The sequence below is a fragment of the Rhincodon typus genome, chromosome 14 (genome assembly GCF_021869965.1).
Source record: "Rhincodon typus isolate 14 chromosome 14, sRhiTyp1.1, whole genome shotgun sequence".
Taxonomy (NCBI): Eukaryota; Metazoa; Chordata; class Chondrichthyes; order Orectolobiformes; family Rhincodontidae; genus Rhincodon; species Rhincodon typus.
Window position 1 is genome coordinate 60851627 of NC_063345.1, and position 27823 is coordinate 60879449.

At 39.6% G+C, this 27823-nt stretch overlaps 1 protein-coding gene across 1 annotated transcript; it reads right to left on the reverse strand.

Annotated features, from left to right (window-relative positions):
- Positions 1 to 19036: 19036 nt before the first annotated feature.
- Positions 19037 to 24703, reverse strand: LOC125484884 (bromodomain and WD repeat-containing protein 3-like). Its single transcript, XM_048605429.1, has 2 exons — positions 24545 to 24703; positions 19037 to 22154 (listed from the first exon to the last, which is right to left on the reverse strand). Exon 2 carries the CDS (start codon positions 22114 to 22116, stop codon positions 21562 to 21564), a length of 555 nt encoding a protein of 184 aa, XP_048461386.1. The 5' UTR covers positions 22117 to 22154; positions 24545 to 24703; the 3' UTR covers positions 19037 to 21561.
- Positions 24704 to 27823: the final 3120 nt, after the last annotated feature.

Below are 27823 nucleotides of genomic sequence, written 5' to 3' on the forward strand. Positions count from 1 at the left end.
GTGGAGAGAAAAACAGAGTTAACGTTTCAAGTCCAGTGCCCCTTCATCATAACTGTGGCCCCTTATTCCCAATTCAATCAACTTCTGGAAATATTCTGCTTCTGTCTACCCCATCCCATGTTTCTATAATAATAATTAGGTTGCCCCAAAAAGAGATAATTTGATCGGATTCTGAACTTGATCGTCTGAACTTGACCTGCACAGCATTTGGGAGAGGGCGATGGGTGAGTCTGCTCCCTTCAGTCTGACTATATTGCAGTCAATGACTCTGATCGTCCTCAGCTCCAAGTCATTCAGCTACCCTAAGCCACAATCAAATGAAATTCAGGAGTATGGTGAACATTTTGAAGGCAATTTTGATGCTGATCCTCTGACTTCATCAGTTTCTCCAAAGGTGCCCTTGATATTATGCTCAATGCTCATCGTGTGACATATTTCCTTCTCCAAAGTTGCCAAGACTGGCAAGAGTTGACAAGTAACTGTTAATATTACAATTCTGAAGTTAGTACAATCCATGACAACTGACAGTTAAAATATAAGACTTATCAGAGAAAAATTAAAAGCAAAATATGGATACTCTTTTACCCTTTTCCTTATCCGTGCGATTGCAAATACTTTCAAAAATATTTGTGAAGCACTTGCAAGTCTTTATAAAGAAAGCTCCCATTATTATCGCATGTCATGCTACAATTTTATCCTACGTGACAGAGTGTAACATTTGGCAGACTTGGCTATTTAATGAAATAAAAAAGACGTGTTTCTATTCGAACAGATGATAAAGTAATTACGTACTCAGAAAAGGTCATGACCCAAATATAATTACACAAATATCTCAATGGACCTCCTTGTGATGCACTTTGATACCTTTCCTTAGACATAATAGTGCTCTTTTCAAAAAATAAATGCTTCTTTTAATTAGCTCCATTTTGTCACATGGTTTTCCACAATAGGACTATTTGAAGATTAAAATAAAATGGAACTCTCTCTGAAAATGTACGAGATGAAATGAAAAAGAGCAGACAACACGACACAGCTTTAAGTAAGATTCACGTCAGTAGCTGGGAGTCACTGAGCTCAGCGAGCCTATGGTATTTCAAAGTATCAAACTTACAAAAGGAACAAAATGATAGTTTGATTTCAGGCACATTAATCTCACATTGATCACTGCGGCAAATTGAAGGTCAGGTACATTGTGCTCTGCATAAGGAGCTAAAGGGAATTGTTACTATTGTGATAGATTCATTCTGCAGGTTAATTCTCACACACTTTCTCACGTATGATGCTGCCACCTTGTGTCTAGATAGACGACAGCAACTCAAGATTTTACGTTGATGTTGGGACACAAAGTACTTGTACTTAGCAACAGGTCATTGTATTCCATGCTCTATTCTATTACCCTTACGTTCTTGGTATGGTATAATCTGTCTGCACTGCACGCAAAACAAAACTTTTCGCTGTACCAGGTATGTGACAATAATAAATCAAATCAAATAAAAACAGGTCATTTAGCCCAACAGTTTTATATTCTGCTCAAACCTGCTCCCACCCTTCTTCATCTAATCCCATGAAAACAGACACCTATTCCTTTCTCTCTCGCGTGGTTAACTAGCTTTGTTTTTAAATACACGCATACATGTTCATCTACTCTTTATGGTAGCAATTCCCAAACCATGGATCGTGATCCCCACTGAGTTTGCAGAAAGTGTGAATGGAGGGAGAAGCTCTTGTCCTCAGAGACCACGTCCCACATCCCACTACCAGCACTGACTCCCAAATGGCACTTGTCCTGCCCTGCCCTTACTGTTCTTCAAGCGGGGGTTTACGTGTGTCGACATAAAACAGGAAGATGGGCTTTGTTGAGTGCTCTGTCCCTTTCTGAAACCCAAGTAGCCAGTAAGTGTCACATGTTGTGTTCCCTGCGTGTTCTGAATCACCCCACTTTCTAGATACTAGTAGGTACTGGGATGAGAGAAGCATGACTTCACAGTTGGCTAAGAAATACCCTATAAATTAAATGCATTTTATTTTAAAGCAGTGATGTGTGCAGCAGATTAACAGTGAAACTAGCCACTATGACTTTGTGTCATTTAAAATCCTCAGCAGAAAGTTAAGATTTCATTCTAATATGAAATGAATGAAATAATAATGTGGTGATGGTCTTTAGGGAATCTTTGTACTTTGTTGTTACAAATCAGTAATGCAGATTACAAATGTAATCCCCAAGAATATCTGCAACTGTCTGGCTAAAAACCTTAGCTGAAGTGGCTCATCTGAATGCTAAGTACATGAAACAAGAATAGGTACTTTAAAAATACAGATTTTCACATGTTGCATATTTGATGGTGATCTGTAATATGTTGGGAATACATATTTATGTTTGAGGACTAATTGGGAAATCAAAAGATTCTGGACTGTTTGCTCATTCCGATTGAGAATAGTTACCGTGTGATTTCTTGAAAATGATGCCAACAATTTAATGATTACTGTAATCTAGCTATTGTTTTTATTGGAAATCAGTGACTTTGGAGAAAGTTAAGCAAAGTTTTCAAGGTGATAAGAGATGGAGCTCATTGCCCTAATTACAGAGAAGCCTTAGCTTTAGGAGGATGAGCGTCCCTATGCTAATGCTTGCCAGGCATCCCTATCTGGAGTTAAGAGTTCTGTGCTTTGGATCGAAGTCAGAGTAAAGAAAGCATGACAAAAGCTGCAAGCTTTCTTCTGAAATCCTGTTCTCAGCAGAAGTTTCTGCGAACCAGGTAAGGCTTCCACATACCAACATTTCTATCTTTCTGGTAAAACCTGATTAGCTGGACTGTGACCATGACCATGCTCTACAGACTCAAAACAAAGTTGAATGGAATCAGAACTGGACATTTACCATCAATCGACTGCTACTAATAATTCAGCTTCATCAACAGGAAGTTCAGCAGATGTGAGAATTTATCACATTGCTTCTGAAACCTTGGATCCATAAGCAATGCTTTTCCCTTTTGCCCTTTCTATTTTACGAAAAAAAAATCACCACTGGAGAATACAAGGCGTAGAGCTGGATAAACACAGCAGGCCAAGCAGCATCAGAGGAGCAGGAAGGCTGACGTTTTGGGCCTAGACCCTTCTTTAGAAATGGGGGAGGGGAAGGGGGTTCTGAAATAAATAGGGAGAGAGGGGGAGGCGGATAGAAGATGGATAGAGGAGAAGATAGGTGGAGAGGAGACAGACAGGTCAAAGAGGCGGGGATGGAGCCAGTAAAGGTGAGTGTAGGTGGGGAGTTAAGGAGGAGATAGGTCAGTCCAGGGAGGACGGGCAGGTCAAGGGGGCTGGATGAGGTTAGTAGGTAGAAGATGGGGGTGGGGCTTGAGGTGGGAGGAGGGGATAGGTGGGAGGAAGGACGGGTTAGGGAGGCGGGGACAAGCTGGGCTGGTTTTGGGATGCAGTAGGGGGAGGGGAGATTTTGAAGCTTGTGAAGTCCACATTGATACCATTGGGCTGCAGAGTTCCCAAGCGGAATATGAGGTGCTGTTCCTGCAACCTTCGGGTGGCATCGTCGTGGCACTGCAGGAGGCCCAGGATGGACATGTCGTCTAAGGAATGGGAGGGGGAATTGAAATGGTTCGCGACTGGGAGGTGCAGTTGTTTAGTGCGAACCGAGCATAGGTGTTCTGCAAAGCGGTCACAAGCCACTGGAGAAACTTGTCTTTTCATTTTGGGTCAGTGCATGTGTGTGGAAGATTAATAGATATAGTTCTCATTCTGGATCACACCTTAGATGCAAATCAGTAGTGGCCCCTTGCTTTAAGAGTAAGTTTTGTTCATAATTAATGGATTATTTTGAGTTCATTAAAGCAACCTGGTGGAGTTTCTTTTATCCTGAATAGTGTATAAAAGAAGCAGTTGGTCATTTTGGTAATTGAATCAACACATTCTCAAATTGTCTTACTACAAAGGTCAACATATCATTTGCCTTCTTCACTGCCTGATGAACCTGTCTGCTTACTTTCAGGAGTATACACCCAAGTCTCACTGCACCTCCCTCTTTCCCAATCTATCACCATTTTATAACAATCTGCTTTCCTGTTATTGTTAACAAAGTGAATAACCTCACATTTCTTCACCTTATACATCATCTTCCATGCATTTTCCCAAATCATTCTGATGCATCTCTGCATCCTCCTCAGCTCACCCTCCCAACATGCTGGGTCACCTACAAGCTTGGATATATTACATTTAGTTCCCATATCCAAAATCATTAACATAGATTGTGAATAGCCTATCACTGATCCCTGTGGTACCCCACTAATAACTGCCTGCCACACAGAAAGAGACCCATTTATTTCTTCTCTGTTTCCTGTGTGCCAACCAGTTCTCTATCTACGGCAGTACACAACATCAATCCCATGTGCTTTAATTTTACATGCTAATCTCTTATGAGGGACATTATTGAAAGCTTTCCAAAAGTACAAGTAAACCACATGCACTAGCTCTTTCTCGTCAAACTTACTAGTTACATCCTTGAACAATTCCAGAAGATTTGTAAAGCACGATTTCTCTTTTGTAATATTGATGCTTACTCTGCCCAGTCCTGTTACTATTTTCCAAATGCTGTGCTGTTGAATTTTTATCATGGACTCCAGCACTTTGCGTAATACTGATGTCAGACTGAATAGTCAACTACTCCTTTTTGTCTCTCTACCCCCTTTTTTAAAGGAGTGCAGTTACATTAGCTAAACTCCAAACCAGAGGAACTGTTCCAGAGTCTAAAAGAATCCTGAAAGATGACCACTAATGCATTCTCCTATTTCTAGGGCCACTTCCTCAACTGCTCTGGGATGTAGATTATTGAACTCTTTTATCTCATCTATTTCTCCAACACCATTTCCCTATTAATACTGATTCCCTTCAGTCCTTGCCTCTCACCATCCATATTCTCCAACATTTTTGGGAATTTGAGTTCTCTTCTGTGATGACAGGATCAAAATATGCATTTAATTGGTCTGCCATTTCTTTATACCCTGTTTCTGATTGTAAGTGACCTGCATTTGTCTTCACAAACATTTTTTTCTTTCCATATATCTATAGAAACTTTTATAATCAGCTTCTATGTTCCAAGCAAGCTTATTTTTGTACTCTATTTTTTCCCCTCTTAATCACTTTCTTTCTTCTCCTTTGCTGCAATCTAACCTACTCCCAGTCCTCAGGTTTGCTGTATTTCTTTGGCTAATTTGTATGCCCCTGCTAAAGAATTTTTTTTTAAATATAGAGAATCCCTGTAGTGTGGAAATAAACCATTGAGCCAACATGTCCACACTGACCTGCCAAAGAGCATGCCACCCAGAACCCTACCCTAGCCCTGTAATTCCTAATGCACCTAACCTATGAATCCCCGAACAATATGGGTAATTTAGCATGGCCAATCCACTTAAATTGCACATCATTGGATTGTGGGAGGAAACTGGAGCACCCGATGGAAACCCACACAGACACAGGGAGAACATGCAAACTACGCACAGACAGTCATCCAAGGCTGGAATCGAACCCGGGTCCCTGACACTGTGAGGCAGCAGTGCTAACAACTGCCTTCTTGGATATAACACTGTCTCTAATTTCCCTTATTAGCCATGGCCGGGCCATCTTTCCAATTTTACCTTGTGCCAATTTGTATTTACAATCACTGATTTTGGTCACACCCGCAAGTGGAAACACCTTGTCTGCATCTATCGTAACAAATCCTTCCATTTGAGAGAACTCTTAGCCCTTTGTTTATAAGAAAAACAGGCATTTGTTTAATCTTTGCTGATAAGTGCAATACAACCTCATTTCACATTAAGATCCCAACTATTTTGTTTGTATTTTATAAACAGTTAGGTGCTAGCTTGCAATTATGTCAGTATGAATATGGACATTGGAGGAGAAATGTATTGGAGTAAATAAGATGTGAAAAGCCATTGGAATAATTGTGTTTAGAGTTGACACTAGTGGGACCGTCAAGGACCCGGGTTTGATTCCACCCTCGGGCAACTGTCTGCATAGAGTTTGCAATTTTCTCCCGTGTCTGTGTGGGTTTCCTCCAGGAGCTTCCACAGTCCAAAGACGTGCAGGTTAGGTGGATTGGCCATGCTAAATTGCTCCATAGTGTCCAAGGATACGCAGGCTAGGTGGGTTACTCATGGGAAATGTAGGGTAACAAGGATAGGGTAAGGGTGTGGAATACTCCTCAGAGGATTGGCATGGATTCTTTGGGCCAAATGGCCTGCTTCCACACTGTAAGGATTCTATGATTGTATGAAAGCATGCATGAAAATTTCAATCAGATGGGCCGAGGCAGGAATGGTAAGGTTAAGTATTTTTAAGATGTGGAGAATATAGGTTCAGAAAGTCAGCTTATGATTGAGCATGATGACATAGACATGGGTGCAGAAGGCATTGGCAGAACTGACCTAGTTATAATTGGAAAGGGAGGAGTAAAGTGGGGGAATGGACAATTGGTACAAAATGAACTTGTGTGAAGGGCGATAATAAAGGCTGCAGAGAGCAAGGAGATAATTCATCACTGACCAGACTCAGCATCTTTGAGGACTTTGATTAAGATCTATTTTGGTGCAACGAAGGGGCAGAAATCTGATTGGAACGAGTGAAATGGGGAATTGTGGAAATTTAAAAAGGAGCAATTATATTTTTAGTAAATGTCAAAGCATTACATTTTACAAGTGCAGTTCTGTAAGGTCACAAGAGCTCAGGTTTTTCCATTATAAAAACGATAACACACAAGCTTTGAGTAATTGTTGATCTTTCCAGACATTGTGAGCCATTGAGTTCCTTGTTAGAAGTTAATATTTACATGATGAAAAGTAGATTGAAAAATATATTCAGGGATTTAAAATGTAAGGGCAATGTCTGACATCTCCGACTACAATCCAATCGCAATTCATTTAAGGTTAAAGGGCAGCACGGTGGGTCAGTGGTTAACACTGCTGCCTCTCAGCACCAGGGACCCACTGTTCGATTTCCTCCCCTCAGATGACTGTGTGAAGTTTGCAAGTTCTCCCCCCATCTGCGTGAGTTTCCGCTGGGTTCTCCGGTTTCCTCACGCAGTCCAAAGACGTGCAGGCTGGTGGATTGGCCATGCTAAATTGCCCATAGTGCCCAGGGATGTGTAAATTAGGTGGATTAGTCATGGGAAACATAGGGTTACAGGGACTAGGTGGGATGCTGGGATGCTCCTCGGAGAGTCAGTGTGGACTTGTTGGGTTGAATAGCCTGTTCTCACTGTGAGGATTCTCATTCTGAACTGTTTAGGAATTCAAATCATAGATAACAGGAAAATACTAAAAAAAAAATGTTAACCAAGAACTTTATATCAATTTATGCAAGTTTGTTAACAGGAAGGACCAGATCCATACTTTTATTCTTACAACTTTGAAAGACACAAATCTTTCACATCTCTCCTCCTTATTCAACTTCTGTAAGATTAAAAAAATGGGAGGAACAATCGACAAGGTCCAAGCTACTATGATGACCTCATTGATACAGTGAAATCTGGCTCTCAAATAGTTTAATTGGAAACCTGTCCTTAGCACACATTATCTGTGGATGATTGGTCAGTATATGAGTCAGGCAGGATGTTGCTTTGATTTTCCTCATACTTGACAGTCATTCTTTTGGGCAATCCCTGTTGATGACAATTCACATGCCATTGCAAGTTGAAATAATGAATTACATTTATAGCAATCATTCATTCTTTGAATGGACTTAATGTTTAATATCTCATTTCTAGACTTATTGAACATTTTTCAGCTAAAAGGATTGGAAAAAAAAGTGCTTTTAAATGTTGTGTTTGAGAAAAGTAAAACAAATTAGAGCGGCATCGTGTTGTCTCTCGCAGCTAATATGCAGAATACCATTAACAGATATGCTCATGATACCATCGTTGCATCATTGCATGAGACCTGACTATCGAAAGGTTTCCATCACCATCCTAACAAGGCCATTTGAAACATGACACGCTGATGGAAATGTGATGTTTGTAGTCAAATAGCTTGATACTAAGAGACTGAAGGACCTGTGACTGTAATACACACATATACCAGGAACTGCAATAAACGTCTGTAAAATCTTTAGTTACGTTATGCATATTTAGTCATGTTACCCAAGCTAACATTGTACCCGAGGGGAGACAATACACACTATACGCTGAAAGCAAATAGACCCACAATATGGTAGCAGATCATAATAGTTGCACACTGATAAGGAGCAGTAGTCGCTTTGAAAAGAATACAAGTTCTTTGGCCAGACACAAGGAATCCTCACTGAAGTTCAGCTAGAGGACAGACCTGCATTTCAAACCATTTGGAACAGTGCCAATTTCTGAAAGTATAGATTTACAAATCCAACAGCTAGGAGGCAGCAGGTTTAACCTTTATAAAGCCAGAAGCCTTGCCTCTATTGTGAAAAAAAACAAATCTATAGCCTACTTTCCTATATAAAAGTCAAAAGCCTCTTATAGCATTAAAGAACAGTAGTCGATGGCTCCTCTCTGTTAAAATGCAGCAACATGAACAAACCTACAGCTTCTAAAACATCTTTTTCTAACCTTATACCCAAGTTACCTACATGTTGAGATCAGTTCACTCTGTCACTTTGTTCTAGCACTGGACAGATGACTCTGAGGGAAACGTGCATGATGCAGTCATACCATTTGATGTGAATATCGTCGGATGCGTGAAACCTGTTACTACAGGCCTGTATTGTTTAAATAGCCTGATTGAAACTTAGTAAAATGGGCTGCAGTGAAAAAAAAATGGAGAAAAAAGAAAAGCAAAGCAAAGAATGAAACACAGTGCTCTTCACTCTATGTCAATTTAAAAAAAAACCCCAAAAACCTTTAGAGATGGAAAGCAAACATTTCATTTTGGATGAGGCAGTGAATATTATTTCTGCTGAATTGAAGCTATTTAAGCAACATGTGTAGCTTTTAATTTTTGCAGATCAAGTTGATCCCATGCGATCTCTGAATATTATTTGTTAGTAGTAGACAGCCTTCGCAGAATTAATACATCCAACCTTTCCATGGATGATGAAGGAATCCAGCAAAGATCTGGAAAGTACTTGATGGCCAGCTCCAGGTAAGAATTAACTTCGGGATTAACAGACTTCAACTCACAGCATGCAGACTAAAATCCCAAGGTGTATTGACACATTTGTTGGAAGTTGCTGCCGCAAAACGCTCAAGTGTGATTTCTCCAAATAACTCAGAGGCTAACTGAATTGGTAGTTGCCCCTAGACCCATTAAAGCCTTCAGGAAGGACAGTCTGGACAATAAAAGTGCTTGTACCATTGACACATCATTGAAGATGGACACAATCAAGAAGGTATAATGACAGACCAACGAAAGTGACCAAATTCGCTTTGGCTGCAGCCAAAACTATTGCCTCAGTGAACAAAGTTCCCCACACCAGCAAGATCTGTCATAGATGCAGTTTGTTGCATCTACTCGAAAATATTTCTTTGCATTTGCAAAGCATGCTGTATCAAAAGACATTTGATATGCACGTGCCAGAAATATGGTTCTGAGTTCAGGCTTCACTTTTGGAACAAAGCGCAGATGATCAACAAGGCAGGACAACAAAGTGGGTATTGAGAATGTACACATACGCAAACATATTCAATAAGTTAACAGCCATATGAGCAAAAGGCAATCTTTGGAAGATGACTGACTTTTCATAATGGTAACCTCTCAAACCGTGTCAATGGTATAACATGATAAGAATCTTTTACGACCACTGACATCACGTGTTCTGAAAAGGCAGGGCAACACACCCCAACAGCTAAAATAGAGGCACTGCTGCAACAATGCATTCTGAAAGGCATGCATCTCAGCAAATGGCACTTTCTTGGTACAACTTACAAGAGACAAATGTCAGTAAAAACATCAGCAAATTCAGTACGTTGGTGCAATCACACTGCAATATCAATATGCAAGCTCAGTTCAGATTCCCAAAACCTTCTACCTGGTAGATACCAATAGTCTAGCAATGGTTGTACCACCAAAATGCATAGCTCTCAACATAGTGACAATGCATGAGCTTCAAACTACACCAACTGTGGTGAAACAGACTCAGGAATGATGTTACTGAATCAGAAATTGATCTCCAATAGATGCATCCAGATCACTGGAAAAAATCAGCAATTTTTCAGGGCACGCAATATTGCAGCTCAAGGATGATGTAACCCCATTTATCAATCCTCCAAGGATGATGTAACCCCATTTATCAATCCTCCAAGGATGTGCAGAAAGAAAATTCTGGGGAAACCTTCAGCACAACTGTATGACATGAAGCAAAATGGTATCATTTCAGAAGGTCAACCTCGCACAGAATGTGCAGCTCTCTCACATGTTATAAAAAAAAGATAGCGAGTATGCCTAGCTCCAATGTGCCTCAAGCTTCCACTTAAAAAGTTGCCAGATAAAATATCAACCCTGGAAAAATTAAATCCTAAATTTTTCTGGGGAGGCTTCTTCATGAAACTATAAGTGAAAGAATGGTCTGCGTATCTAGCAGAAGAATACAACGCTCATGACATTTAGGACATTATTTGATAACTGTTTAAAACAGTATTGTCCATTTGAGGCATCAGTAAGCCAAAAACTAATCCAAAAGCACATGAATCAGATTATTGAAAATGTGTCTGGCTGTGTTTGCCAAGTTGGACTTGTTTTTGCAAGCGGTCTTGGGAAGACAAACAGAGAATGACTATAACCTTCACCTTCACCTTCTGATGACAGCAGCGTTACAATATGGATTGGCATTAAACAGCACAAAGTCCCTTGTCATTGTCAGCCAGATAATCTTTTTGGTAATTTGCTCTTGATCTTCAGCTCTCAATCCCTGCACAATCTCTTGGTTGCTCTTTCCTGACAAGTGAAAGAAGGCTGTAATGATGGGACCTTCTGAAGCCTCAAGGGATTCCCTTTTTCTCATGATGGTGGTAGGGATCTGTACTTTGAGCTTATGCAGACTTAGTCCTTCGACCTTGTTTTTGGCATATAAAATGCCAACAGTTGTATGGGGTAGAAGGTGGAGAAATTGTTTTGTGCTGTTCTGAATAATTAAATCAAATTTCTAGAAGATGTTTTCAGATACTAAGCACCAGATGACTATACATGATACATATTCTGAAGAGTTTGATTTTCTAGTTTGGACTGAGAGCAGCCACATCCAAATTGACAACCCAGTTCTTAAGCTTCTCCTCACATTCAGCCTCCACCACACCAGCTCATAGGTCAATTTGAGCACCAAGCACTTCTCCACCTCACCTGGGTGGGCATTTTCAATGCTATCTCCTCTCAATGTCCAGCAGTTTTCAAAATTACATGAAAAGGTCAAACTTTTGTAAATAAAATGAAAACCTCTGGTTTGAGAGGTGTTAATAGTAAGATCAGTGCTCTCACAAGGCATTTAGACGATCTTGACGTTCTTCAATTCCCGTGTGCGAATCAGTCATCAGCAAAATACCATCTGCAAAAGCTAAGGCAGAGCAGTTTTTTCCTCTATCATTTAATGGTCACAGATACTCCTGACTTGGCCTCTTCTAGGGTGTATAAAAACAGATCCAGGGCAATGTTAAAAAGTATCAGGGATAGGAGTCCTCCTGCTTTATTCAGCTTACAATTTTTATTGAATTTGTTTTTAAATGATTCCCTTCAATAACTGTTTTGTTTGTAAAAAGATCTGTAATTAATTGTATAAAAGCTTTGGGTAAATAGATTCACCAAAGAGTCTTAATTAAGGGTTTTTGCCCTACAGTCGACTGCCTTCACCAGATCTACAAAAATAACGGAGGTCCAGAATTGCTGCTTTTTTTTTTGGCAACCTCACATGACCACTAAGAATCCTTTTGTGCAAGTTTATACTACAAGAGAGCAGAGTCTCTTTACCACTATTCTGTAAGGAGACAAATTAAAATGGGACCAATTGTGATGGGTCTCCAGTTATCAATATTTCTCATGCGTTCCTACTCTTCACTTTTAGGCATCAAGTCAGTTTGACACTTTTTGAAGGAGTCTGGAATTGTGCATGACTTCAAACACAGGGAGAAGAGTCAAGATGGTCATCTGGCATCGTTGTTATGGATAGCTTGAATTTTGGCCAGTCTCACTCCATCTGGACCTATTGCACTCCTTTGATCTGAATCCATGATGACTTTGCAAACCATTTCCTCCTCTACAGGGCATATTAATTGTCCATCGTGTCTCTAACAAACTTTCCAATGTTTGCCTTATTAATCAGCAAAGAGAGCTGAGACGTGAAATTAAATTCAAGCTCCTTTTGCATGGTATCTCCCTCCCATAAGCCAAGCTAATTGATGTTTAGAATTAGATTTTATTGTCACGTACTCACGTATAGGAGTACAGTGAAAATTGTACAATGTGGCTACACACTGCACCATCTTAGATACCAAGTACCAAATCTTAGGTGCTAAAATAGATTAGGTCCAAAAATAGAGAAACAAACAGAAGAGCTAGAAGACCTACATTACAGGTTTTCATAGTGAATTAGGAAAATAAAGAAATAAAAGTTAAAAGATTAACATTATAGTCCTTCTATAGCCCGCAGTCACACCGCTTTGGGGGCTTTCCATCTCACTGAGCCAAGGCCAACTGGGCTCACAAGCTGTTGACCACTACCTGTGACAGGCAGTCTGCCAGCTGTCTCACTCCAGTTCTCCAGCCCACTGGCCATCAGCCATTTTACTCTGGGCCCCTAGGCCTCCCTGCTTCAGTGCGGTCCCACAGAATGTCCCGCTCTGCTCCAGAGCTGCTGACCACTGGCCGTCTCGCTTCGGCCTGGCCAGCTGACCGCTAGCCTTCTCCTCCATACTGGGCCCACCACCCACTAGCGGTCTTGCTCTGCTCCGGCCTGCTGACCACTAGCCATCTGCTCTGCTCCAAGCCCGATGACCATTCCACTCCAGGCCCTCAGCTGCTGCAATTCTTCAATGCCATCACTGCCGCTCTCTTGACAAAGTAAGTTTAAAAAAAAACCTAAAAAAGAGAGAACAAGAAAAAGGGGAGAGAAAAAGCAGATGCGAAGGGTGAGCCCTGGGCTGAGCCTGGATCTTGCCTACTCCCCTGCCATCATCCATCACCTTTATAAAGTATTTGTTTCTCTAAACCTCTCTCTTTCCTTTGCCTATTGGTTCTTTGCACCTGCATTCCTCTGTCAGGTTGTTTAGACTTTGTTGAATTCTGACCTATTGGCCTGGAATTAATTTTACTCCACCAGCCCCTGCCCTGACCTTGGAATCACCCCTCTTGCTTAATACTTCATCAGCTGGAAATAACTGGTCATCTGTATCCCAACGTTTAAGGATATTGGTTGGAGGATGAACAATCCTTTACAGTTCTTGGATGACCGACTCCTGGGTATTGGCATCATCCTGGGGAGCATCGTCTAAGCTTATTTGTGCCAGTCTTGTCAGGTGGCAGCATCTGGGCAACCATATGGGTGTTCTGCAATACCCTACATTTATCCAAGATTTGCTTTGGTGTCTTTGTGGTTAGGATGCTTGAGATCTTAAATTTGCACTCAGCAAATTGTTGCTATAATAGGCGGAGAAGCTGTTTTCTTCTGTCCATTTATATACACTCCTTGGTCTTGCCTCAGTCTTTAAAGTTTCCAAATGTTCTGGTTGCACAGCACATGTCAATGGCGCTTGTGTTGGTCATTATAATCATTAACACACACATAGAACACACAAAGGACCCTGGTTATTTCACTGGCCCACTGCCGTTATATGTTACACAATAACATGCTATTGTATGATATTCACCACTATTTGCTGTTGGAGTAGTTTGTTCTAATGCTCTTGATTTAATGTCTTTATAACATGGACACAAAATGTGCCAATTATTGAAAGGAGTGGGTTGCAATGGGGTAATGTATCACAATCTCACTTTCAGTGGTTATGGTCTTAAGTTGGCTCAATAGTGACAGGTTCAACGTACACTGTCATAGTAGATGTTTCAGCGCGAGACTAGTGTTCCCGACTTCAGTCAAATTAGTTCCACTTCAATCCTTACAGCTACAATTTGAGAGGGTTATGTTGGTACTTCTACGTTGGTAGGGCCACCAATGTTCTCTTTTATAACAGGCAAGTCAACATCTATTATGGTGTTTAGTCCTCTTGCGCTGACTCTTGGAACCAAGCCTGTATAGGAAATAAAGTGTACTGGTCTCTCTTCCATCTCTCACGTCTGTGTAGACACATATTACCAGCACTGTTGGTATTGCCGGTTCCTACATGGCATCAGCAATTTTCGTAGATCACTACCACATATGCACCGTTGGGGAGGTTCTTTCCTCCAGGATGCAACCCTTCTAGACTGAAGTGGGTCATTAAAACTGTGCATTTGCAACTCGAAGGGGTCAACCAGGGTATCTTATATGTGGATCACACAGCCATCTGATGTTTTTTTTCCTCCAATTGTTTGGTCAGCCAGCATCAATTGATACTGCCATTTTCAGCAAGGCCAGAGTGGAGTGAAGACTAGCAACATGGTAGGCAAAAATGTGTAAAAACTACCAGAGATAACCAGCCCATAGGAGACCTGTCCACAAGAGTCAATAGTTCTCCCACTGATAGGTATAAATTCCATGTCTCTCTGACCAGTGTTTCCCAGGGTCCTGTTGCTCATCATGTACTAGTTTGCCTTGTTTGTCCCTGCCCAAGCCTCACACTTAACACAACTGAATCCCAATTGCCACTGATCAGCCCATTTATACCTTCCTGTTGTCCAAGGCTATCCTCCTCACTACTTGCCCATTGCACCAATTTTCATACCATCCACAAACATACTGATCATCCCTCCTATATTCAAGTCTAAATCATTTATACGTATGTATATATCACAAACAGCAAGAGCCCCAACAGTGATCTCTGCAGAACCCCACTGGACACAGGATTCCAGTCACAAAAATGTCTCTTGACCATCGCCCTCTACTTCCTGCCTCAGCCAATTCTGGACCCAATTGCACAAATTTCCTTGGATCCCATTTTGCAGTCTCCCATGGGCTTTTATCAAAAGGCTTGCTGACCTCCAAGTAGGCTACATCAATACATTCCCCTTGCCTACACATCTGGTTCCCAGAGAATTCAACTGAGTTTGTCAGTCGTGATCTCTGCTTAACAAAACCATGCTGACTATTCTTGATTAATCCCTGTCTTGCCAACTGCAGATTAATTCTGTCTCCCATAATTGCTTCCAGTACTTTCCCAGAGGTTAAACTGACTGGCCTGTAATTTTCTGGTTATTCCCTTGCTTGCTTCTTGAATAATAGTACCACATTCGCTGTCCTCCAGTCCACCTCTTCTGTGGTCACAGAGGAGTTGAAAATTGTCAGCATCTGTGCTATTTCTTCCCTTGCTTCATTAACAAGTGGACACATTTCACCTGGAGATTTATCTATTTTTAAACCTACCATACCACTCAGAACCTCTATCTGTACTAATTTAAATGTTGGTATGACTGTGAGAAACTTAAACATTGCCAATGAACTATTAAGCCAAGGCAAAAGTACTGACCTTCTATCTGATGCTCTTTATTGCATAGAATTGGATTAGGAGCAAACATCCACAAGCAGGAAGCCATCTTCCTTGCCATAGGTGCTATGAATTGTTAGCTTTTTCAAATTTGCATATTTTTGAATTTTAATGTTGCAGCTTCCTAGAGACCTTAACGTATCAAAACAAAAACAAATCAGTTGGTCTGCCTTTAAAGCTGCTATTGTTCCAGAATACACAGATTTTGTGAAAAGTGCCAGATTTCTAATACTTTGCGTGTGTTGGGAAGGGGCAGGGGAAGAGTCCATCTTCACTTCCCTTCAGAATGGCCCAGAATACATCAAGATTGTGTCCCCGTGCTCTTAATTTTCCAGAAGAAAGCATTTCTTCACCCAACCCTTTTAACATTTTAGGTACCTTTATCTGAAAATCAATCTGTCTTTCACTCTGAAAGAAATACAAGTTTATGCAATGTATTATTCATAATTTAAACTTTTAAACCAAGCTGCAATTCTGGTGAATCTGCATGGCATACACTGGATACCCAAAACTGAATATGGTGGCCTGTGCATTCAGCAAATTATGTCTACCGCACCTTGTAATCAGCATTTTCTCTCATTTCATAGAATTAAAAGGAACTGTTTAATGACAATTTATTTCTTTACAAAAAGGATGGCTTACAGTTTTGGCCAGTGTTAGTTTGGGTCTTGAGAACAAAGCCAAGCTAAAAACACATCCCAGCACACCATTTTGAAAACATTGAAATGGTGCAACATGAACACTTAAAAGTCAAAGTCAAATTGCGCAAAACTTTGTTTAAAATAAGAGATAACAAGGCGTAGAGCTGGACGAACACTGCAGGCCAAGCAGCATCAGAGAAACAGGAAAGCTGACGTTTCGGGTCTGGACCCTTCTTCAGAAATCTCTTTGTTTAAAATAAGTCCCACTTTGTACTTCAAGTACTTAAACAATTACTATTGTCTAAAGTTTGAGTTTAACCCTTTTGTTCTAGAAATACGGATAACTGAGAACCAAAATTTCAATGTTAGTTTTTATAAATTCCACACAGATTATTCAAACAAAGCAGATCTTTCAGGCTTTTCTATATCCCCATCTCTCTTTACTGTCTTTAAAATGAGACTTGTTTTTGATGGAATGATATCTTCAGTTTTGAATAGATGGAGGAATTGTAAAGACTGCTTTCTTCTTGTGTTGACTAAAAACAGGAGAAAGATACTGCTTTAAACCAAAAACAAAGATGTTTGCCATTTTAAAAATAAAGTTACTGATACGCAGGGTATCTGCAATGTTGGCTTATTCAAGCAGCGAGGGAGTATTCTAGACAGAACAACACTGCTTGTACGCACTCGGTGATTTTTGGTTTTTCATCCTGATCAGTTGTGGGTTCAGCACAGGTGGCTACAAGCTTTAGCTGTGGGCAGTATAGCAGAAACATCCAGCTTGTGAAGAGAAAGCATCCATATTTCCCTTCTGTGTGGAAGTAACAAGAGAAAATCCCAAGTAGCTGCTCTCCCTCACCTTTCTCTCTGTTAATCCCGTTGAAACAAAAAGGGGGTAAAACACCTTCAGAAGGACTGAAGGACAAATCATAAGCCAGTCAATGAGAACTGAGAATTGGTGTGTGTGTATGTATGTCTATATATGCACAGACACACATAACCTCACTAGCAAGGATTTGGAGCAAGTTGAAAAACACATGGATGTATCCATGATCTGGACTGGTGCCAAAACTGTGTGGAGATATTCCCCCCCTTCACCACCTATGTTGTGTGCCATGTCTTGTCTCTTCATTTATAAAAGAAAGGGTTTTAGCGACAGATGTATGGATTTGCAATTCAACTTGACAGTGGGGCAGGGGGAGGCGAACTAGGGATAGAATCAGAAATCTTTATTGTTCACCATGCAGAATGCTGATGAGCTCACACTGACTGAATAAACCAAGTTCACGGGATAATTGCCTCTAATCTGCATGACTGCTACTTGACTGGGAAAGGTAAAGTGGCAAAACTCCTAGTAGCAAAAGAATCACTTGGACTTGCATCGAGAGAATAAAGTGGCCATTTAAATGACAGTGAAGTATAACCAAAGAGTGGGAGTTCAGTTGTTTTTAAAAGTTAACGGGCATTTTGTCTGTAACTTGGAGCACTTTTAGAACATACAATGTGGTCAGTTCCATTTTTATTGTCCTCATTTTTGCAGAAGGATAAGTTAAAAGGTTTTTGGATCAATGATTAATTTACTTTTCTACTGTACTGTTAAAGTAAAATATCCCAAAGCAAAGAGACAATCCCAACATTGAGGAAGGAAAGGAAAAAAAATGACTAAAGATATGGCTGGAATAAGCAGATTTTTAAAGGGAGGCTCTGAAGATGGATCAAGTGAATGGGTCCAGGGAGACAGCATGCACATGAAAGGAAGAGGAGTAGCAGGGTCTGGTGACTAAATCTCATGGCGCCAATGGTGAGAGGAGTTTGAGACAAAACTGTATCTCAGCCTTAAACATATTGAATGACAGCACATCTACAACCCTCTATAGTAGAAAATTCCAAAGACTCACACCTTTTAAGCAAAAGGATGCTTCCTCATTTCAGTCTGGAAGAGTCAACTCCATAGCCTGAGGCTAGCTAGGAGAAACAACATTTTTGTGTTCAGCCTGACAAGCCCTTCATAATTCTTCTAACTCCAGTGAATATATATTCAACATTATGAGCTTCCGATGCGAGCATATTCTCTCATAAATTGGATGCAAATAATGCACTTAGCATTCCAATTCTCTCTCTCTCTCTCTCGAGGAAGGTGTTTATCTGGGTTACATTTGAAGAATTAGGAGAGTATAAAACAAAGGAAAAACAGTGTTGGGGTTGGGCAAGTTGCTATATGTTTTTAAAAATTTTAAACTCAAGTCTGACCTGGTTCCAGTCTTGACAGAAATGGCGCAAGGGGCAGGCAGTCAACCACTTCAGGGAGCCAGGTAAGCAATTTAAATATTAAATGAGGCTGGCAACCACTGAGTAAACCTCTGCAGATTTAACAGTGGCCAAGTGGCAGCTAACCGAAGTTAGGACAGGTTTGGATAGAATGCATATTTCTTTAGTATAAATGGGACCGGAGGAGTAGAAGAGTTCTCTCCTTGTCCCCACTGTCAGAGATCAGAATGCTCTCAGGATTGAGGGTTGGAACATAACTATCAACTGACCACCAACATCCACAACCACCCGCAGACCCTAGTGAATAGTGGACCTACCAGTGATTTGTTCCCATCTCCTTCCACTTGGTGTACTCCTGTACACCTCCAAACCAAGGATTTTGAGATCCATGCATTTTGAGATAGGGAGGTGGTGGAAGTAGAGACTAAGGGAGTAAAATGAGTACAACCCCATAAAACATCAGCTACAGGAAAAATCTGAACACAACTAATGGCAGTTTTGGGAAAACAGCAAATAAGAACTCACACCGTGAACACAAGTGTAATAACTTTTATAAACAAAGAGCTTACATATTTACACTTTTTACAGTATAAAAATGGTCAACTAACTCACAGTAAATCATTGCATATCAACATTACATTTGGTCTGCCCATATGGCAAGAAAAATCCCTGAAATGCTGACTTTTTAAAATATATTTATATGGGTACATATATAAATAGAGACTGACACCAAAATTAACAATTTGGTGAAATCATGTCCCCTGAAAGTCAATTTATTGTTGCAATCTGGTCCATTTAAAAATCACCTACCTGGAGATTTTGGCTCAAATTGGCAGCAAGGACTGAAAGAATTTAATACAATGCTTGTTCACAGATTAGAAAAAATGTGCTGCATGATCTTATGGAGAGGAAAGATTAGATGCACGTACACGCGTATATACACACACACACACACACACACACACACTCACACACTCACGCAGAGTACCTTCCTACCATCAAATCTTTGGAGAATAATTAGTAAGGCATTTCACTAGAGTTGCAATTCAATACTTGCTGTGAGCAATATACGTTTTAAAAATGTATTTCTTAAGACTGAACCTTTGATTGTGCAGACATAATTAGGACATTTTACCAAAAAACAAATTGATTTATAAAGATTTGTGTAATTTATACAAAATAATGAAGCCATGTGCACAATGCACACATTCTGTAGAAAAATAAACAGGACTACAGATTTGTCCTGTACAACTTTAATTGCATATGTTATTGTTCCTCAAGCAACTTTAGTGAAACGCTTTGCGTGAAAAAAATCATTTAAACAATTTTACAGCACCTCTGTCATGCTAATGTCATATGCAAACTGCAGGGAAAAAGCAATTCGTAGAATTTGTTAAGGTGTATTCACATACACTGATAACATTATGATTTTCTCAGAAAACCTTGCAATTATTTTCTTCCCCCTACAGAACACTAACATAATATAGCTGGTTCTATCTATACAAACAACAGGTGTTTCATGTATCAACCTCAGTACTCAAATACATACAAACAGAAAATGATGAGTCAAATGTGGACAGAAACCAGCCATAAAATAAATAAATATGATAATGCTCTAAAGTGTACTTAGTCCATAAAAATAATTTTTAAAGCGTAGATTTAAATTACAAATGAAGAAAATACTTTATTTGGGGAGAATAAGACTTCAGATTCAAGACCCCCAAGCATTTCTTTACTGTCGAAAGGCATTAGTCCAATTTCCAATCCAATTCCAACAGTTTGAACTCATATTCTGAATTTACTAACCTGGGTCAATTTGAGAGTGGAGAAGAACAAAAAAAAGGAAAGAAAGGGAACTAAATAGAGTGGGAGAGACAGACAGGCAGAGAAACTAGAATTGCCATGTAGGCAAAGCATACAGTGACTTAGGAATCTTTTTTGATGGAAAAGCAGTTTGAAGTCATATCCAAGTTCTTAGAAAAACCATATTGGTTGCCTATAAAGATTTTCTTGCTGGTTCATCTTCTAGACGCAGACATTCACTATTACAAGGTTTGCCTCCTGATAAGTGACATTAAATCAGATATGTCATATTACAAAGATAAGCAAAGAATAGCATTGTCAGCAATGAAACAATTCTTGTTGCATTTTTCTTTGCTGAAGAAGGACGGCATAGAAAATACAGGCGTGAAAGCTGATAAAATAGCAAGTTCATAAAAGCTAAAACACACAACACAGACATTTTTAAATGTTGCAATGTTGAAGGGTGTAAACATTTGAAAAGCATTTCAGAATGCTTCAAAATTCATATTCCTCAACTTGTACAGAGTTAAAGCAAAACATTATCAAATATCACTCAAGTACTTATATTCAGCACATTACAAAGGCACCAATCATTATTTGCTCATTATTTCCATCACTGGAAGACAAAATCTACCAGTGAAGTAAAATTCAACTTCAAATAAAAACAAGTTAACACATGTAACATATATTACAATTCAATCCTGATTTTGAAAAAAAGCCAGTGCAGATCAAATAAGTCAAAAACATAATTAGTGTAAATAATATACATACTGTAAACCTTTAATAGCTGCCACTGAGAATGGAAGAACTGTGCAAAAAACTTGGATAGGCTTATTACTGTATGGTAAGAGGTTATGGCTAGAATTTCAACAAATTCTGCTGTGTGTTCGACATACAAAAAAGCGCAAGATCAGGAACACTGCCCAGGTATGTTCAAGGTGTCGTGGCAAATAGATGGGTATTTCCTATTACATAACTGTTAGTGACTTTGTGCATCAGTGGCTTCAGAGATATCTTTTAATATGTTAAGGCTACACTGCCTTTGAGGTTGGATTCTGCAGATGGTAAGCAAGTTTGGAAGACCGAAGTGCAGTTTGACAACCAGATCAGCACCACTACAAAAAAAAAGGCTCTCTTGACACCACATCGCGCCCCCCAACCCCATCTCATAAATTAATAAAAATTGTGCATATCATATCCCTGCAGTACAAATGTAATAAGTTCAGTTTGAAAAGTTCTCTGCTTTTATGATCAGTGACTCCATCCCATTAAATGACTTGCCTTAGCCTTTTCTGTCATTCGTCGCATTCTTCCCGATCTTGACGTACCAAGGTTTAGACGTTCACCAGCTGGGACAAAGCCATCGTCATCAGAGTCATCATTATACAAAACCGTCCTTCTACCTTGATTTCTAGTTCTAATTGTGGAGCATTTATTCAATCGATCGACACACAATTCATCGTCATCAAACCAATCATCTAATAGTTTTGCCCGTTTATATTTGTTCGCTGGTATTGAAAATCTGAAGCGTTTCCTCCTCCGCCGTCTCCTTCTTACAACCTTGCTTTTTATATTTCCTTTTCCTGTTGCCTTTCTTCTCACAGCCTTGCTGTAATCGTGATCTCCTTCAATGTGGTCTTTATCCGATCCAGGAACTGATTCTGATCCACTTTCAGATCCATGGCCAGATTTAGCTGACGCGTTGCTACCTAATTGTGCAATGTCTTCCATCTCCCCTGTGTTTGGGTTCTCTAAACTACTTTCCTCTGAATCACTCATTGCCTTCCTCTTTGCAGAAGTACGCATTCCATGACCATTAACTAAAGGACCATTCGAAAATTGATCTGAAAGAAAAGACATGTTTGCAGCTGTAACATACATAAGATAACTACTTAGCTTTTACACTTTCCACACCTTTAACTTTAGCTAATAATAATAATCTTCCAGTCTGAATCTTCTAGAGATTTTTCCTTGCATTTGGTGCAGCCAGACCAGACGCCACTGTTAAGTCTGTGAGTATCTCTTTGCAAGTAATAAATCCTTGAAAATCACTTTGAGTAGTATGAATGGACTCATTTGCTTTGGACTGGGCATTAACCCTTGAACAGACCGTACATCCAAGATAAGCTGGGAAACAACTTAAATCAAAACAGAAGAACAATCTGCAAGGTATCTGATTTTCTACCAGCCATTTACTTTTTTAGAAAACAAATGATTATTGTTGTAACATACAAGACAAATCTTGCACGTGAACAGAGATATTCAAAAGAATTCTAATTAGTTCTAACTGATTATTTCTGTTTTGTCAATAGTTAAATCAGGTACAATTTACAGAGGTTTAAATGTTCAAAAGAGCAACAGAGGTGGGATGTAGCAAAGAACACTGAACCAAAGGAGTGATTAGAAAGGGTGATGAGAAATTTAGTCAAAGATTTGGGTTTTGACAGCAGGACAGCAAGATGGAGAAGCTGAAAAATTGAGAGAATTCCAAAGCATAAAAAAAACAAAAGAACTATGGATGCTGGAAATCAGAAACAAAAACAGGACTTGCTTGAAAATCTCAGCAGGTCTCTTGAAGGTGTTCTGAAAGGCCACTGGACCCGAAACGTTAATTCTGATTTTTCCCCACAGATGCTGCCAAACCTGCTGAAAATTCTAAAGCATAGTATTTTAGACAGCTGAAGGAAAAATAGTCCAATGATAGGGTGAACAGAGAACAAAGCCGGAAAAAAAAAGTAAGTTGGATGAAGTTACAAAGATAGACAAGGGTAAGCCTATGAAAGGATTTAAATAGAAGCATACCCATTTTAATTTTGAGGCAGTGGCGACCAGGACCATATGTAGGTCAACATAATCAAGTAGGAGAGTTTGGTTGTGCTAAATTTAAAAGGTTGGAGGGATTGGAGTCTGTCTAGCACATGTACAGAAAGTATGTTCACTTGTGGCAGAGTCTAAATCTGGGAATAAATCCAAGATGGAGAGTGTGGCTAGATTTTACAACTAGCTAATTCATGGGTAGCTGAAGCAAATACCTCAACTGCTTTTAAAGGGAAGTTGGATAAGTGCACGAGGAAGAAAGGAACAGAATAATATGCTAATAGTTGAGACAAAGTAAGTGGGAGGAACTGCATGCCAAATATGAATGCAGACATAGACAATTCAACTAAATGGCCAGTTTCTAAGCTGTACATTCTACGTAGGAGAAAAGAATAGTAATGGTGGATAAAATGCAAGCACCTGGAGGATTAGTACTGCTCTAGAACTTACAGGGCCTGCTTATAAAAGGAAAATCTGTGAATGCAGAGGATCATCCACAAGAGTCACTACCTATGTTTCACACTCACTAGTTACTCTTACAGATAATGCTTCATGAACAAGGATCCAATGACAAACATCCATTAGCTAACTGTGCATTCAGTGACGAATAGTGGACTTCGCTCCAGTATATTGTAGCACATATCACATCTTCAGTTCTATGCGTCATGAATCCAAATAATAATGGAAATATTTCTTTCGAATGCGCAGGCTGTTGCTTCCTAAAACTTTTGAAGCAATCTACAAAATGCTTTCTGGTTTGCCTTAAGATGCTGGGTGAAATTATTGACAGAACCATGAGGCAGGGATTCACAGATCTCAATGTTGACCTGAAGTCTGCTGTTACCCAGATCAACAAACATGTTGAGGGAGGGCATCGTGGAATTGGTAATGTTTAGGGTTCTTAACAATATCACGTTCCACTTTCGCCTCCAGCATCTAGGTACAAACAGCAGTTGTTATGCCAAAAATCGCAGGAGTAATCAGTCCCAGCACCAAATACAGGAAAATAAAATGTCAAAATCATTTCATGGGCCAACATAAGGGTCAGTAAAAAGTCCCAGAAAAAAGCACATGCATTTATAACACCCAAATTAAATATTATAAAAGTGAAGTAACACTGAGCTGAAAAATCTAAGGGTGGTTCTATGCTGCTAGAGTTGTGTCTATTGTCTCCTGCAAATTCTTATGATGTGTTTAACTCTTGGAGCAGCAATACATTAATCAAAGTCTCAGTTGGGATGCCTGCATTAAATGACTTGATATAAATGGCAACATTAATTACAAGTGTTAATCAGTTAATAAAAATGTAGAGGAATAAGCAGATCACAAACAAACATTCTCATTTTCAACCATCACAATTAAGCACCTACATACTTGGCAACAAGCTGAACTACAAATCACATTTATTTGTCATTACCTTGTCCTGTAGGGATAGAGGCATTTCCAGTTACTCTGGTAGATCCAGGCACTGAAGCAATTCCAATCCTATTCTGTACTTCACATTCAGGGAATGGTGATAGCTGCAGATTCTCAACTTCATCATTCAACGGTACTGGAAGAGCTTCTGTTTCCAAAACTAGAAAATTAAATTTGATCAGTATAAAAACATAAATCAATAAACCTAGCTTCAGTGAGGAAGAGAAAGGAAAGCATTTTTAAAAATCTAAATTTGTCTTGCAATTCCTGCTAGAGATGCACATAGCTCAGTTCAGAAGTCTCATGCACAGAAAATATTGGCTGCACACAATGATGAGACATATGAAGAGAATAATGTCCAACTTCACTACTGTGCTTACCAGAAAGAATAAACATCTTCAGGAAAGAACAAAAACATGCAAGAGGTTTTTTTTTAAAAAACAAAAAAGCAGCTAATGTACTTTCAGTTGGTTGGTAAAATGCAATTGCCTCTGGACGAATTTTCACTGTCTCTGAAGACTGACCTGTTCTCTAGTTCCCTGTCATAATAACACTACTCGTGCAGAGCACACTAGGTTAAAACAAGAGTTGATGCCTCACTCTAGCATGCAATCAAACCTCTAATTCATTCACACAGTACTAGTATTACTGGCAGGGTCAGCATTTTTTGCTCATCCCTAGTTGTCATGAGAATCAGGTGGACAAGTTGCCTTTTTCACTTAATGAAATGAGTGCTGTGAAGACACTCCCTCAGCTCTGTCAAATAGAGATTTAGGATTTGGATTCAGAGAAAAAGCAAAAGAAGAAAAAATAGCAATAAATTTTCAAGTCTTAAAAAAGCACAACACTGCAGATGCTGAAAATCTGAAAAATATTACAATGGTTGTATGCTATTTCTGAAGGCAGTCAAGTGTAGAGAATATTACTCTAACTTCACAATCAAATATAGTCAGTCAATCAAAACGACAGCTGGCAGGTTTCCTTCCCCACAAGACATGAGTAAATCAATTGAGTTCCTATAATATTCCAACAGGATTGTGCAATAAATGATACTACTTTGCAACTGAGAAATGTTTCACATTAAAGTATTGGCAAAGATCTGTAGCTCGGGTTTTGGATGAGGTTGTTGGCTTGCTCGCCGAGCTGGCTTGTTTTTGTTCAGGCGTTTTCTCACCACGCTTTGTGACATCAGTGGAGCGTCTGATGAAGTGACGTGATTCTACTTCACTTGGAATTTATACTGTCCGGTCTGTTATAGTGAGTACTGTCATTTCCGGATTTGATCTGTATGGGTTTATATATGGAGTCCAATTCTATATGTTTGTTGATTGAAGTACGGGTGGAGAACCTTGCCTGTAGGAATTCCCGTGCGTGTCTATGTTTGGCTTGGGCTACGATGGTTACTTTGTCCCAGTTAAATTGATGGGCCTTCGTTGTCTGAATGTACAGATGTTAAGGAGAGTTCATCGCACCGTTTTGCTGCTAGCTGATGTTCGTGCATTCTGATGGGCAGTTTCCTTCCTGTCTGTCTGATGTAATGTTTGTGGCAGTCGTTGTGTGGTATTTTGTAAACCACGTTCATTCTGCATGTTGTGGGAATGGGGTCTTTAATCCTTGTAAGTGTTTGTCGTAGAGTGGCCATGGGCTTGTGGGCCATCATGATTCCCAGTGGTCTTAGGAGTCTTGTTGTCAGTTCTGATATGTTTACCACACTTCCCTACATCAGGAACATATTGGAACTAACAACAAGATTCCTAAGATCACTAGGAATCATGATGGCACACAAGCCCATGGTCACTCTACGACAAACACTTACAAGGATTAAAGACCCCATTCTCACAACATGCAGAATGAACGTGGTTTACAAAATATCATGCAACGACTGCCACAAACATTACATCGAACAGACAGGAAGGAAACTAGCCACCAGAATACATGAACATCAGCTAGCAGCAAAATGGCACGATGAACTCTCCTTAACATCTGTATAATCAGACAATGAAGGCCATCAGTTTAACTGGGACAAAGTAACCACGGTAGCCCAAGCCAACCATAGACACGCACGGGAATTCCTACAGGAAAGGTTCTCCACCCATAATTCAATCAACAAACATATAGAATTGGACCCCATATATAAACCCATACAGATGAAATCCTGAAATGACAGTACTCACTAAAACAGACCGGACAGTATAAATTCCAAGCGGAGTAGAATAACATTGTTTCATCAGAGGTTCCACTGATGATGTCACCTAGCATGGTGACGAAACATCTGAACAAAAACAAGCCAGCTCAGCGAGCAAGTCAACAACCTCATGTTTCACATTAGTCGTTATTGAAGACAAATTTATCCTTTAATCAAAGTTAAACAAAAGAAAAGAGGCCTCAATGACAACTAAATGCAGGTCTTTCAGATGATATAGTAAAACAACAGTGAAAGCTACTTATATTTCAGTTTTCTGCTGAAAACGAGACTGCATACTGCTTTAAAAGGGCAAAAGTATAACTCTTGTTTCAATGCGTAATTGAAAACTTGCAAAGGGTTATAAAACTTAGTGCAACTGAAATTCATTGGGAAATAATGGCACTTTCATAATTCTTTTCCCCCATGAATCTACCTCTCACCTCTAAAAGCACCAGCTTCACTTTTGAACTACGCAGTTTAATTTCCCTGTATGACTTATCTGCAAACACTTACTGAATTTCTTTAACCAAATTTAATTGATCTATATTCTTCCTCGTTCTGCCCATCTTCTACTTCACTTTAATTAACATTCAGTTACAGGGTGTTTAGTCCCTTCGGATTTTTAAAGCTTACGCTCCAGTTTTGAGATCCCACTTCTTAGCCCTGCATATCAGTGCAGTATTTAAAAGTTGGAAGAACAACAAAGTCACCACAAACTTTAAAACTCCCATTCATTGGAGCTGCTACTATTGCACAATGTTCATGGTTGGGCTTGCCCAAAAACAAATTTTCTCTTATAAAAGTATACATATTAAAAAGGTAGAGGTAAAGTCGCCATAAATCCATAGGCTGCTCTCTCAATAGACAGAAATGATTGGTAATGGTTTAACCTGAGGGTCACCACATTTCACATGAGGTGAGAGGCTGAAAAGGCAGGATGACCTTCAAGGTCAGCTGGTGTGGGAATAGAAGCCATGCTGTTGGTATTGCTCTCCATCACAAACCAGCTTTCTAGCCAACTTAGCTAACTAAACCCATGTACAAATCAATCACATGGTGATTGTAAATTAAATTGCAACTCTGAGCAAATTCAAA

Bases quoted from the DNA above. Each gene is read 5' to 3' on its own strand.
- LOC125484884 (XM_048605429.1), bottom strand. From the start codon at position 22,116: ATGCGTACTTCTGCAAAGAGGAAGGCAATGAGTGATTCAGAGGAAAGT.